The 14,688-nt window shown below is 41.7% G+C and overlaps 1 protein-coding gene across 6 annotated transcripts in view; it reads left to right on the top strand.

Moving 5' to 3' along the window:
* SGSM2 (small G protein signaling modulator 2) overlaps positions 1–14,688 on the top strand; it is a 62,973-nt gene that overhangs the window by 32,641 nt on the left and 15,644 nt on the right. For 3 of the 6 annotated variants that reach the window (XM_037411398.1, XM_037411405.1, XM_037411378.1), the window contains exons 4-13: positions 615–776; positions 3,738–3,805; positions 4,292–4,437; positions 4,850–4,984; positions 5,623–5,747; positions 6,766–6,833; positions 8,437–8,600; positions 9,143–9,272; positions 10,732–10,866; positions 14,264–14,414. In XM_037411398.1, the coding sequence (XP_037267295.1) occupies positions 615–776; positions 3,738–3,805; positions 4,292–4,437; positions 4,850–4,984; positions 5,623–5,747; positions 6,766–6,833; positions 8,437–8,600; positions 9,143–9,272; positions 10,732–10,866; positions 14,264–14,414 (1,284 nt within the window). The remainder of the gene's footprint in view (positions 1–614; positions 777–3,737; positions 3,806–4,291; positions 4,438–4,849; positions 4,985–5,622; positions 5,748–6,765; positions 6,834–8,436; positions 8,601–9,142; positions 9,273–10,731; positions 10,867–14,263; positions 14,415–14,688) is intronic. The other 3 variants (XM_037411389.1, XM_037411422.1, XM_037411413.1) reach the window with 3 other exon arrangements.

Raw genomic sequence — 14,688 nt, 5'->3', positions numbered from 1 at the left:
TGGCTCTCCCAACTAACTGTGAAGCTTTGTTTGTTAAGAAGCAAACCTCTGTTCCTCAGGTGCTACTTACATTCTGCTGCATTTTGCATTTTGTTGTTTTTTCGTTCTTTTGGCATATATGGTCTGCAACAGATTTACAGCCTATTCGTTTCAGCCTAGTATGTGGGAGTTTGGGAGGAGTTCAAATGTTGGGTTTTTTGTAAAGCTCCAGAAGCAGAAAAGGTTTTTTTGGCAGGTGACTGCCTAGCCCAAGATACCCAATACAGGCCTGCTGGGGGCTTTTTTTAGAGCTTGTTTAGCATGTCTCTGTGAATTAGATAATCTTTACAGACTTCTCCTATTCATAACTCGGAACTGAGGCATTTAAATCATTAGAGCCTTGATTTTCAGAAAACTCCTGATGATGGACTGACTAAAACTCCACACCCCAGTGGTAGTGAGTACTAACTCATTGTAGTTGTAAGGTAGTAACGTAGACAGCTAGTGTACAGATACACATTTGTCAGATACGTGCTGTGGATTCCAACACCTCTCCACGCAGTCTTTCACTGGAGGCCTTCCTTTGAGAAAAAGAGTCTGAATTCTGACTACTTTTACTTCATCTTCTTTTTCAGGAAAAATCAGCCAAATGGGCAGGAACCCCTCAAGAGGCAGGGATCAACCACAGGCAAACCCCCTGTCCTGACACCTCAGGCCATCAAACACATATGGGTTCGGACAGCGTTGATTGAGAAAGTGCTCGACAAGATTGTGCAGTATATTGTCGATAACTGCAGGTAAGGAAGGAATCAGAAGCACAGGGATGTTTGACTGATGTGTTCAGCTATCTGTAACAAGGAATTTCATCAAAAGTCTTCCTCAGACTTCTGTGGTGCGGAGTTCTGGTAAGAGGAAAAGCAGTTGCACAGGCATTTAGAAAAAAAATGTACTTTTGTTTTGAAACATTGTCAGTGTTTCAGACCTACAAAAAAAATGCTAACAGCCATACAGCTTTCCAGAAATCAGCTAAAAAACTAACTTGAAGTATATTAGGTGCCTACATTCTAATGGGACCTAGATCTTAACAGAATAGAAATGTCTTCTAATAGGCCAGGAGTGCTTAATTCACTTACATTGCTTGAAAATAATCCTTTCAAGCTTCAGCATGTCACGGAGGAAAATGCCCTTTGTAGGTGAAAGAAGGGGAAATGAGTTTAGAACAGGAGGAGTTAATGACATAGATCCTTAGGGCTGTGAAAACAGGTTCTTTGAATCATATTTCCTTTTTAGAAAAGCCAAACTTTGTGTAAAGTGAATCTTTCCTTGCAAAAGTGGAGAAGACCCTCCATGCTTTATGGATGTAATCCACAGGGACTCTTTAAGAGGAAAAGACAAGTCCTCTATTCTGTCATTGCTTCCTACTGTCCAGCATTAGCTTTGTTTCCTAAGAGGTGGTTCTTAACTCTTACTCTTCCTACCCGCCCATAACTGATAAAGAAGAATTATGGGGCACACTGGGGCCAATTACCCATAAGAAGAGAAAGGTAGGAACCCTAAAGCTTGATGTGGTCCCAGAAAGGTATGTCTGTACCCACTGCCACTGCAGTTTGTTCACAGTGGTGCTCTCATAATTATGCACTGGGGGGACACAGTCTTGGCTTCCAGAGCCTATGCGTTGGAACAAGGAAGAGAGCTAGCACAGAGGAACTTATTTTCACAGTATTTTCCAAGTTTGCATTACTGTTTTCTTTGTCAACAGCTTTATTTTCATGATCTATCTTGCCACTAAAAAGAAAGAGAATGGAAGAAAGGTCTTTGTGCTGTTCAAACATAACTGTTGCTCTGGGATATCTAAGTGCCAGTTTGTTTTAAGAGCTGCTTGCAGGAGAAAGCAAGGGGATGGAAGGTGGTGGGGGGTTTGGCTGTGTCCCAGAGACACAGTTAATGAAAGCATTTTAGTCCAGTGTATCAGTATGTCTGCTGATACGTGGATACAAGGGCTTCTTAATTTTTGTCCCCACATAATTCACCTGGAGACATGTCAGGAGAGTTCCATATCAGTTGTTCCGTTAACTGTGTATTGTAGATGTTCACCATACTGCCTTCTCCATCCATTCAAATGAGTTAGGATCAGGCCCTTATTGCCGGTGTGTGGTTTTGAGAACCTGACTTAGTGAATAAAATTGACCTGTTCAGAAGGCTTGTTCTCATGCATTTTAGTGACATTACTGCTCAAATGCTCCGTGTTGAAGTCCTTCAGTTCTTCTGTTCTTGAGGAAGGGAAGGTGCTTTAGAGTTTGAGCCCCACCTAGTGGAAGAGACAGCAGAGGATAGTGACAGTTCAAGAAATTTGAGTGTTTTGATTTTTTGGCTATGTGATTTTTATAAGTCAGCTTTGCCTGCTGTGATGGGAAGACTTTGGGGTCATTGAGAGAGCTGCTATTTGTAGTAGTTCATTGTTCTTTACAGTGTTTCAAGATTATTCCTCACAGATGGAAGAGATGTTTAAGAATGTGTGGATCTCTTGGTCTCCGTGGAAAACTGACAAAATTGCTCAGAGTGTTATTGTTTGTCTCCATATTGCATTAGTGCCCAAAGCCCCAAATCAAATATACTGGGTAAACACATTTAGCAAAAGGCAAGCTCCTGCCTCTCAAGAACTCAGTTCAAAAATAGATGAGGCAGAATGAGCATCTGAGAGGAAGTGACTTGCCTGAGATTACACAGCTGATCAAGGGCAGAATATGGATCCAAAGTAGGGGTGGTGGTCATCTTGCTAAATATAGAAGTCTGGAGTGTAGTTTTATTGAACTGGCTGTTCTAGGCTCCTTTTATGCTTCATGGAGATCTGGTCAATGTTATTGATACAGTTTAAGAAATGATCTAATTCTATAGCAAATGTCCAAATTAGACTAAATTAATTTCTCCGGAGCTTTCTTATGATATGTTTTAATGATCTTTAAAAGTAGTTTAGGACATACCACGTTGTAAAAGCCTTCTTTACCTGCAAACCCAACACAATGTTTCTTCTTTATGAGATGAGTAGATGAGCCAGTCAAGCTGCATTAGAATTTTTGGTGGAGATGCACACATCAGTGATTTCTAGGTAATCCTAGCAACTGCTTTTCCTCTGCCTGTCAGATTCAGGAAATACATGTGGTTTGGATCCCTTTGGTCCTGTCTGTTTACATGACAGTTTTCTTATTGGCCCATTGTGTGAAAGGGTGTATTTAATAATCATGGCAAAATTCTTTTGCTGGAATTTTTGTGTTAGAATATAACTAAACCAAAGCTTTGAAAATGTGTTCTGCTTCAGCACATGCACAGCACTACGGATGTACAGCCTAGATCCCATTTTCAGCCTTGGTAAAACTTGGAACCCTAAAGTCTTTAATCTTCCCTTTTATATAAGTAATTTAATTGTCTGAATTTGCTTTTGAAATGAGTGTTTGGCCTCAGTTTCTATTAAGTAAGAAGTCTGACTGGGAATGTGACTTCAGTAGTCACACTTCCCCCGCATACACAGTCGACTCCCACTGGACTACTGGGTGGCCACAACAAATGCTGAAGGAATTGTCAGGTTAATAGCAGCCTGGCTAGCTTCTCTTCCCTTATCTCTTCTGCTTCCTTTGGCATACTTTCTGGTAAACAGTAATGTGATATTTTTAAAGTCAATAGACTCATGCTACTAGGAGGCATAAAAGCTTTTAAAAATAACAACCGGTGTTTTTAACTGGGCTCTGGCCTTTTATTCCTAGTAAATATTACGAAAAAGAAGCTTTACTGGCAGATCCCGTTTGTGGCCCAATACTGGCTTCTCTTCTAGGTGAGTTCTTGCAAAGTTGTTTCTTCTTATGCTGAAGAAAATAAATTGTTTCTTAAAACATTTTGTATTATGATAGTGTTGCAAAAGGTGATCTTTATCTCTACCATGTAGTTTAACTATTCATAACAGAGCAGCGTAGAAGATGTTGTTTTGTTGCTTATGAGACCAGTAGAGACTGCTCATCTGTTTTTATTGTTAATTATTAGCTGGATCAGAGAACAGAATGGGAATAGCTTTTTACTAGATGCTTGCTAGCAGATGGTAACTACTAATGCTGCTATGACAGGAACGTGTCCTACAGAAATGTTGTTATACAGCCTTAGATAATAGGACCTGATATGTTATTGTATATTTATTGTCTATATTATGCGTTGATGCTGTAGGATCATTAAGTGATCATTGATATTCAGTACTTGGCCAGCAGGGTAAGACTAAATATGTTTTTGAAGTGACTCAGAAGTTTTCTCTCTTGGGCTGTTTTCTTAGTTGGACCCTGTGCTCTGGAGTACACCAAGCTAAAAACAGCAGATCACTATTGGACAGACCCTTCAGCAGATGAGCTCGTTCAACGACACCGGATTCATGGAGTACATGGCCGTCAAGACTCTCCTTCAAAGCGCCCAGCCCTGGGAGTAGGTATTTACTGTGTAGCTATTTCTGAGTTAAGGCATGGATCAATAATAAAAAGAACCCCAGGAGGGAGAGATCTTGAATCTAGAACAACCTTTCTTTTCTCTTCTGTAATGAAGCCTTTATCACAGAAAGATGGACCCAAATGTCCTCTTTATCTGTATGTAAAAAAGTTTGAGATTCAGGACTAAATTCTGTGGCTTTTGACACTTGTGATCTGACCAGCTAGTTCACAAGTTGCCTTCGTCAGGGGTGAGTAAGAGTGCAGGTCATTTCTCTGCAAGGTATTCTGGCTGCAGAAGTTCTACTCCACAGAGATTGGTCTAAATGGAACTGTTTCTGTTTTATTGGCCTGCCAGTACAGTCATTCCTGTCCTGCCTGATCTACCTTCATTGTGTTTGTGTGTGTGCTAGATCCGGAAACGACATTCAAGCGGAAGCACGTCAGAAGATCGCTTTGCTGCCTCAGCAAGAGAGTACGTGGAGTCTTTGCACCAGAATTCCCGAACACACCTTTTGTATGGGAAAAACAATGTCTTAGTCCAGCCGGTGAGTAACTTGAGTTTTGGGCCAATACATGCTGCTGATGCCTGGCTGTGCCTTGAGAAGTCAGTAGTATAGGTAAGAATATAACTTGGGCTTGTCAAGTACTCGCTTGTTGTCTTGTTCTCAGGACAGTGCTGCCTTCCCACTTGGCACAATGTCATAAATGTAACAAGACTGATTTAACTGAAGGGCTTCTGAATAGTACGTAAGTTGAGGTGTCAGACAGCCTGAGTTCTGTTCCTGTTTTGCCACAGACTAAGCAACTTTCCAAAGGTCCTGCAATGTGCTTGGATATAAGGCCTTTTCAAAAGGAAAACAAAAGCCTGCTTTTCCAGGTGTTCAGGAGAAAGCTGAGGTAGATTAAGACATGACAAATGCTTTCACTGCCTGACCAATGTGAACTGTGAAGTGGGCCTATAGGTAGGAACAAATGTACTGGACTGTATTTCATAAACCCAGTGACTGTACTGTGCTTTTCCCCCTCTTTCTGATAGCAGTACTTTTGGTCTTAAGGTTTCCCTCAGCAGTTCCTAGATAATACCCTGCTCTCGAACTTGTGCGGCATAGGAAGACTGGAGCATGACAATTACAGTTGTGCATTTGAGTCACCTAGACTGTCTGTTTGTTGCTTTTGTGAACAGAAAGATGACTTGGAGGCAATTCCTGGGTATCTGTCCCTTCATCAGTCAGCAGATAGTTTGACATTAAAATGGACTCCAAATCAGCTGATGAATGGAACCCTTGGAGACTCAGAGCTGGAGAAAAGGTAGTCATCGCATCCAGGAAAAGATCAGAAGCATTCACAGTGTTTATTTCTTGTATACTTGGCACAATGTCATAAATGTAACAAGACTGATTTAACTGAAGGGCTTCTGAATAGTACATAAGTTGAGGTGTCAGACAGCCTGAGTTCTGTTCCTGTTTTGCCACAGACTAAGCAACTTTCCAAAGGTCCTGCAATTGCTTGGATATAAGGCCTTTTTGAAAGGAAAACAAAAGCCTGCTTTTCCAGGTGTTCAGGAGAAAAGGCTCAACGCTGCCTTTCATCATTAAAATTCTAGTGCCTCCCTTCCAAGGGTCACAAATCACTTAGCAAACATGGCTGATTTCCGCCTCAAAAAGAGAGACCTGCAACATCAATTGTCTTTCGTTAGATCAGTTATTAATCTAATTTGGCATTCTGCTTCAGTAGAAAGACAGGTAAAGTCTTGAACCAGGCAGGTACGTCTCAAACGCTTAATCCACACCATTGTTTTCCTGAATTTTCATGTGTGTTCTATAACAGAACATTAATGAAACCCTCTACCCTTACTGTTATTGCTAAACTCTGTGGAGGTTGTTCTCAGAAGGGTTTGGAGCCAATTTCAGTGTTTCATCTGCAAGCTTGAGCCCCAACGGATTTACATGCTGCTGCCCATAAATCACATGTGCAAGACAGAACTGAACCCAGCTGTCCTGAAACCCAGCTACAAGACCGTTACAGAGTCTGTGCCCCAGGCATTTTAATCTTAGCTAGAGCATTGTTGTAATCTGGTATGGAGCAGTGGGGAGGAAGGGGAGGTGAAGAGGGAAAGGGAAGTTGTGGAAAGGCTGGTGCCAGATATATCCACTGTGGACAGCTAGCTCCTTTGCCTTTTACTTGACTATGAATTCACACTAATTGACCAGATTTAACAAGCAGTTATTAACTTAGCAGAGTCTCTTTATTGGGTACCTGGAACTGCAAGCACTTCTGAATATGGAAATAAAAATAATGTTTCCTGCACTTTTTCCTTCCCTACTAGTGTTTACTGGGACTACGCATTAATAGTACCACTCAGCCAGATTGTCTGCATTCACTGCCATCAGCAACGTAAGCATAAACCTTCTTCTCACGGGGGCATTCCCAAAGCCCCTTTCTGCCAGGTGAATGTTAATGCTGCCAGTGCTGCTGCCGTTTTATGTGGTGCCTGTTAGGGTTTATTGCAAAAGGAGGCACGCTGTATTTCTTCTTCTGGGTTTATTGCAAAAGGAGGCACGCTGTATTTCTTCTTCTGATTTTGTCACTAAAAGGCCTGGTAAGAACTCTGCCTAACACCGCTCCAGTTTTCAGTTGCTTTCTATGTTCTTTGTTTTTTCTGTGTGCTGTTTTTTCTGAGCATCTGTGCAGAACAGCACTTACAGGGAACTGTCAGCAGCAGGTATGAAACATAGAAGCTTTGGCTTTATAAGCATGGGCCTCCACCATTACAAAAAAGGAGAGGGAGGGAAAAAAAAGCAGGTCTGCCAGCCATGTCTATGGTGAGATCATCAACCTGTAGAAAGGGAGTGCATGTACTCAGAGCCACCCTCTGTCACCCTCTTGCCATCCAGTTCTCAGTAGCCCATTCTGCTCAATGTAGGGTGAGGAACTGGGAACAAAATGTCTTTCCCACTGCTTTCCTTAGCACAAGCCTTAAGTCAAAGTCACAGAGCAAAGACAAAGAACATTTAGAAATTTTATTTGGAGTCTCATTTGAGTTACAGTTGGACTAAAGGATCTTTTGAACTAAGAACGTGTTTTAGAAGACAGTTTATATACATTGCTTTAAAATACATAAGCAGGAGAGCCACTTGAATGATTGCTTTTCCTCCCTTAGTGTCATTAATGCTTCTGAGTAGTTATGGACATACGGGGATGAGTCTAGAATCTTAGAATCTAGAATCTTAGCTGGTAGAGGCTGACAATTTCAATGCTAATTCAGGTCCGTTAGCCTCCCCAGGACACTTTGCGCCTGTCCAGTATTTCACTGACTGGTCGGATGCATCACCAGTCTGCTTTGAGGCAGTTCCTTAGGAAAAGGGGAATTAAATGACAGATGTGAAACGCGACAGCGTTTGTTCTTCACTGAGAAAGCTGTTTCAGTATCAGGAGCCTTTACCCACGTGGCTCCAGATGCCTTATTCATTCAGTTTTGGAAAAGGAAATTAAAAACCTAATTCACTTCTATTCTTCTGAAAGTTGTAAAAGATGCTGATGATTATGCTTAAGAGAGTATCCAGAGCCCAGGATGATTTTCCTTATTTGTGGTAAATTTCTAGGGACAGTGAAGGTAGATGAGAAAAATTCCTAATAGGGAATGTGACTTGCTAATCTGCACAAGAATAAAGCTGACAGCCTCTGGCTATATCCATTAGGTTGTTTCCATTCAAAATTTTGTGTGCTTTGTCAAGTTATGTCATACACCAGAGACTTAGTTTACTTCTTTATTATATTAGTGTTCAGAATCACTTTAAATGTTTCTGCATGAGGCCTGTCATAGTTTGCTTGTATTCTTTAGGACTAAAGGACTGAAATCATCCATCCTTAGATTGTACTGTGACTTACAGAGGTTTATTTATCTACTTGGGCATGATCACAAATAAAATTTACTTAGAAGAGCAAAAAACAGAGGTTCTGATGTAACAGTGTGGACTCCCCTTGTCCTTCTTTGCAGCAGAAAGCAGATGGACATTAGTCTTGGTGAGTCAGGATGGAACTCAGAAACCTCCACTGCACTTCCCCCAAGGAGGTCACCTCCTTGCATTTCTTTCCTGCCTGGAAAATGGCCTTCTGCCTCGTGGCCAGCTGGAACCACCACTTTGGTCGCAACAGGGCAAGGTACTGCCTTTTCTGAGAGCTACTTGTAGTAGGTAGGGCTGGTCTTAATGTCTTTGTTCAACCAGCATCCAGCTCCACAGATTTTGGGCATTGATTTCCAGTTGCTTTATACTAAAGTGGGAGGCAAAATAACTCTGTTTAGTCCAATTTGATTCTTATACAGATAGTCTATAAAAACTGTGCATACCTTTATTACCTGATTGAGCAATGAACTGGAATCTGCTATTGTATCAAAATATGAAACCAAATGTTAGGGACTGAGACTCAAATGGACTGGGATGTACTTGCTGTCAGAGGCTTGGATTATTGAAGAAGCTGGTGCCCAACTCCCATGGATTACAAGAAAAAGCTATGTTTTAAGTACACAGAAAATTTAAGTACCCCTAAACCACCATATGATTCTCTTGTTTTCTCCCTCACCTCCTCCTAACATTGAAAGTTTTTAGTTTTAAGATGCAAGATGTCAAATGTCTGAAGTACTTAGTTTGTTGTGCTCTGTTAGTCATTTACAGTTGAATGTATGAAATCATTATTTTCTCTAGGGTAAGGTATTTCCAAAGCTTCGAAAACGAAACAGCAACAAATCAGTGGACCTAGAGGAAATGCCCGCTGAAGACACTTCTATAGACTATGTGTTCAGAATTATCTATCCAGGACACAAGCATGATAACAGTAAGTGCCTTTGTTCTGCTTTGTTTAAAAAAAAAAAAAAAAAAACCCTAAACAAAACAAAAACCCAAGAAAACCGTGAAGTAACATCCTGGGAAGTAACTGAAGGTAATAGACAAGCCAGGTTTGGTGTTTTTTTGTTTGGTTCTTTTTTTTTTTTTTTTGGGGGGGGGGGGGGGGTATACCTATCGCAAAATTTTGCTGTATGATAACTGATCAACAGGTACAGCTTACTGTAGGTTTCCTTAATGCAGTGAAAGTTGTTATCTTAGCAGCAATGGAGTTGAGGTGGGGAATCTTGTTTATATTTACTCTGTGTTTTGCAGAGTAAGTTTTCAAAATACTCCCCTGGGCTTGCAAACTGAGACTAAAAGCAAGAAGATTGGTTGACTAGCCAAGAGCAGTTTTGCTCCCAAAGTGAGGATATTTTTATTAGCCACAATGCTTGCTCATAATGTTGCTATTAGAAAAAGAAAAGAAAATCATAACTTTTAAAGTACCCCAAGAACTCCCTTGGCTAAGTTTTCCTGGCTTGGAACAAGAACTTAACGATGGATAAATAAAGGCCCTTCCAAGGAAACTAAATTAATTCCCGAGCACCAAACCACCTCATGTCATCAGTGAATACAAATTCCTTACATGCAAGAAGGCATTTGAGCTAGTTCTCAAACAGCATGTTCGGTTTTATTCCCCTTGGCAAAGAAGCAAGAATTTCCCAGGAAGATCAGACCCTAAAGTTTGCAGGGGATTTGGATTTACTGCTCATATTGGGACTTACTGCAGCTGAAAAAGCAGAAATCTCAACTGAACCCTCCTTACCCCAGGGGACTTGAACCACAGTGGTGGCCATGCTTTATTAGGGCTTCTGGATTTGCACTGGTAAGTTCATGCACACACCAGCAAAAGCATGTTCTGCCTTTGCCTGAATCAAGCGGACTGCAGATTCTGTGGGCTCGTTCAGCACAGACCTGCCTGTTGAGCGCCAGGCAGAGCAAGCTGGCTCCTGCCTCAGCCTTCCTTAGGAGGAGGCCTGTGTCTTGCATGTAAGCAGAATGCTTGCTGTCCAGATGCATCTGGCACAGCTCTCAAGAGTGGAAAAGAGGCCACAACATTAATAAGGGCATGGTGAAGGAGAGAATCTAGTTGGAGCCCAGAATTCCCATGGAGTTTTGCTAAAAAGCATACTCACCTACTGCAGGCTGGCACTGGGACCTTTCTCTGTTGCCATGATGTGACACGTGTGCTCTGAGAACACAGCCTTTGCACAATCAAGAGCTGGCCTGTGGTTGGTGGAGCATGCTTTTTTTCTGTACAAAACTCATTTTTCATACCTGTTTACAGGAGCTTTTGCCTTCGAGAAGAGGGCAGGATTCAAGTCCTTTGTCTTTGCTGAACTTTGAGCTTTCCCGCAGAATCAAGTTCTCTCTTCTTACGCTCCTCTTTCACTATTTTCTTTGAGCAGTAACTATTAACTACCACCACTTAGCTGCCAGCCGCTCTACCTCTGTTGACGATGATGAGGAGGAGGAAGATAAGCTACACGCAATGCTATCAATGATCTGCTCTCGGAACCTCACAGCTCCTAATAGGATGAAAGGTTTTTATCCTCCTCCCTCTGTGTCCCAGAGCTCTATTGCAGCTCGTTCCACTGATGCATACAACAGTGTTGGCATTATTACAGGGAAAAACATTTCATTCACACCGTGAATCTGGAGATTATGTTGACTGTGCAGAGGGGCTGTACACATATGCTCACAACCTATGGGAAGTGGAAGCAACAGCATCTTCCCTCTCCTTTAGGCTTGTGTGCTGCTGAACAGACAAACCTACTCTCCTTCCAGAGGCTTCCTGCCCCACCTTCATACAACCTGTCATCACAAGAGGAGGGAGTGTAACAGGTCTTTGTGTTCTCTCTCTGTGAGTTGGTCGTGCACAGTGTTAACAGACTGGGAAGGCAGCCTTGTGTAGGAAGGATCAGAGTTGAACCATTACAGCAAGAGCAGTGGTGTGCTGGGCAAAGTCAGAAACAGAGTGTGCCTGTGTAGACAGAATAGGGTAGAAGTGTAGCAAGTTACTGTTTAGCCCAGGGATGGTTCAAGCATACATGCTCCCACACTTCAGATACCTCTACAGGGTAGCAGAAGTGTGCAGAGAAGATTGTACGGATGCAATACCTTTCTGTGGTCAGGTGCTTTCATTCCACTTCTTGCAGGCTAGGTGGGTTTCAGATGAGCAGCTGCCAGACTCTCCACCTTCCAAAAATTTGTCACCCAATTCCTTTCCTAAAGCAATTCAGAACAGATGTGTTAAGTTGGGGTCTTCAAAGAAGTGTATTAGCAAGCATTCAGGATCTAGTAGCGTAGTTCTGCAGACCGAGAAGTTTTCCTTCCCCAAAGGAGGAAGCTGAATGGTGTACAAAATAATCCATTCCCCATGCAAAACCCTCCCTGCACAGCTTGGATTTTAAGGATTGCACTTGCTCAGAAGACGGGCAGATGTTGTCAGGGCATCTCCACTGGTTCATGTGAAATCTCTCTCTGCTCTAGGCTTACCAGTTACTGCACAGCTTTGATACTGCCATACTTTTGGTCTTGATACCGCTTGAGTGCATGTGCCAAATCTGGCATGCTCCTGTTAAAATCAAAACAGCCTCCGCCTCTTCCTAATAACTGGTGTGTATCAGCAAGATCAGAATCTTCTCTGTTATCAGGCTGTAAAATAGCTGTCAAAAGTTTGACATCTGCAGAGGAAGCAGGAAAGAGAAGCAACTGCTTGCAAGTTTGGGTGTCTGTATTTTTCATTCATGACATTACCACGAACATACTTTTTCTGGTATTTCTGTTTCCTAATTAAAACACAACATATCTTGACTCCAGATAAGTTACTCATACCTTTAAAGAGCAGAGCAATGATTTTGGTTCCAAATGGGTGTTAGTCCTGGTCTGGTGGGACTGACTGTAGGAGACAGTAATTGCCCTGTGTCTCTCTTGGCGCTTGAGTTCTGTTTGGATAGATTATGAACATGTGTTCAAGGAGATCCTCCTCATTACTTGTAGGCTGCCCACACCCTTATAGCAAGGTAGTAGCCACTAGAAACTGATAAAGCCCAGTCCAAGTTAATAGAATTCTTGGAAGGTATGCATGGAAAGAAACTCCAGAAATACAGCATTCCCCTGGAGAAAATACACTGTTTCAGGAAGTTTCTGTGTGTTTTAACTGATTATGTCTGGATATGGGTGATAATAGAAAGCAAGAAGGTCTAACATTGCCACATACTCACGGTAAGAGGCTAATGCTGTGATCTAAAGCATTAGAAACCCGATTTAGTCTTTAGTCAGATGATGGAAATTTTAAGTTATTCCACTAGAATGGCTGTCAGGTATCTGCACTTGATTATTTAATCTTGAAGATAATGGTAGAGTTAGGAATTGGTCTGCTGTTTGAGCAGCAATTCTTGCTGAACTAGATTGGATTGGCTGTTGTCTCTCCAGCAGCATCCCTTTTACATAATGACAACACTGTTGTAGCAGGTTTGCTAGACATTTGCTTTTACGTTTTGCAACATGCTCGACTTTTGCATGTAGCTTAAGTTACAGATAACACCACCACAATTAAATAAAAGATGCTGTTCACTCTAATTCTTCACTAATTCATGTACCTTTCATCTAAATCTTTAGGTCCTGTGGGGTTCTTTCCTTGTTTCTCTAAAAAATAAAATAAATTAAAACTGAAAAACCCACTTTTCTTGTCTGTAGAGGGGAGGCAAACAGTAACAATCTAGAAATGTTTGTCCAGTGGTTTTCATTTGAACCCAATAAGAAGCTGCAATAAATACTGGGTCATTCAGCTCCTTCCTGAAGAATTAAGGTGAAGAGCATTTTTGCATCACACTTTGTTTTGTGAAATGAAATACACATGACTGCTTCCGCATGAGCCTGTGCTTTTTCTGTTAACAAATGTTTTTATTCCACTCCTTCCTCACCTATGCCCACTTTCTAATAGGCACTACTAAAATGCTTTGTGCTGCCTTGATTTAAAATGCATGAGATGGTTTGGAATTGCCCCTACCATTACCCAACAAATGTATGTTTTAAAAGCACGGCCCAGGGGACTGGATTTTGCTTACCAATGTTAATTTAGTGACATACAGTATTATGGCATTTGCCTTAATTTTAATCATGGGTGAGCTGAAAGGCCAGTTATTTATTATAAAACAAAAAAACCCACAAGCTCAAATGCCAGCTGGGGAAGTCGAAGAGCAAAGCCAAACTTTCTGCAGGCAACTGGTGATTTTTTGGGGGTGCCTTCCTGAAGCTGGTTAAAAACGCAAATAGATTTGGTGGAGCAGGGATGACTCAAGCAGCTGCACCGTACTGTTGGATCACATTTTCCTGCAGAGTATCCTACTTCTATGGACATAGTATTGACAGTAGTAGGACTTGAACTATCCTTCTGCGCTAAATGCTTTAGGATCTAGTTCTGAGGGGGAAAGAAACATCATCTGAAAATAACTGAATCAGTTTGTCTTAATGTCTTTTATGCTCAAACTTTCACTCTTGCTGAACTAGTAGTTATGTGGCTCATTCCAGGAACTGCAAAATGAAATTCTGAGACCTGAATTAAATAGAAGGTTAGGTTAGGTGATCTCTTCTGGCCATAAATAACGTTACCATAGTATTACACAAGAACCAGTGTCGTTGCTACTGCAGCACCCTTTTCTCTGTTCTCTTGAAACACGAATGGGGATGTGCATGGGCAAGAAAAGGGGAAATGGTGAAGGGATTTTACTTCATGGGAACTGACTGTGCACAGCACGCAGCTGGTTTAGATGTTCCTGGAGCAGTATTTCTGAGGATGGTGCTCTCCCCTTTTTGGAATCAAGGTTCAGAGCCTGCTGAGAAGTAAAGCATGAAGCCATCAGGATGCACAGAAGGAAGAGGGGGAAAGAAGAAAAAAGGTTGATGACCTGCTGTTTTGTTTGGTTTTGTCTCTAGACACCAGTGAAATGATAGAGATGCAAGGCTTTGGGGCAAACTCGCTTTCGTGGCAGCTGGAGCACTGCAGCCAAGGATCCTCATGTGTCTCCTGTTCAACAGGCAGCACTCCCTATGATATACCCAGCTGTTGCAACTGCATCCATGACCGGTAAGCAAGTGGTGCGGAGAGCTTACCTGGGAGACTTTGTGCGTACCACAGCTAAAAGCAGAAAAATTTGTTGATTGCAGCACCAGTGACAGTAACAATTTTCAAGTAGTTCTAACAGAATAAGATGGAGTTAGACAGCAAGAAATTTAGTTTATTAAAACTAACCTATTAAACTACGCAAATCATATTCTGATAGAGAAATTGCATCTAGTTCTTTTGTCTGGTTTAATATAATTCAGCTCTGGAAGTGTTTTCTTTAACAAGTCATTAACAA

This window comes from Falco rusticolus, chromosome 1 (assembly GCF_015220075.1).
Source record: "Falco rusticolus isolate bFalRus1 chromosome 1, bFalRus1.pri, whole genome shotgun sequence".
NCBI classification, from domain to species: domain Eukaryota; kingdom Metazoa; phylum Chordata; class Aves; order Falconiformes; family Falconidae; genus Falco; species Falco rusticolus.
This window is presented reverse-complemented; position numbering and strand designations above follow the sequence as displayed.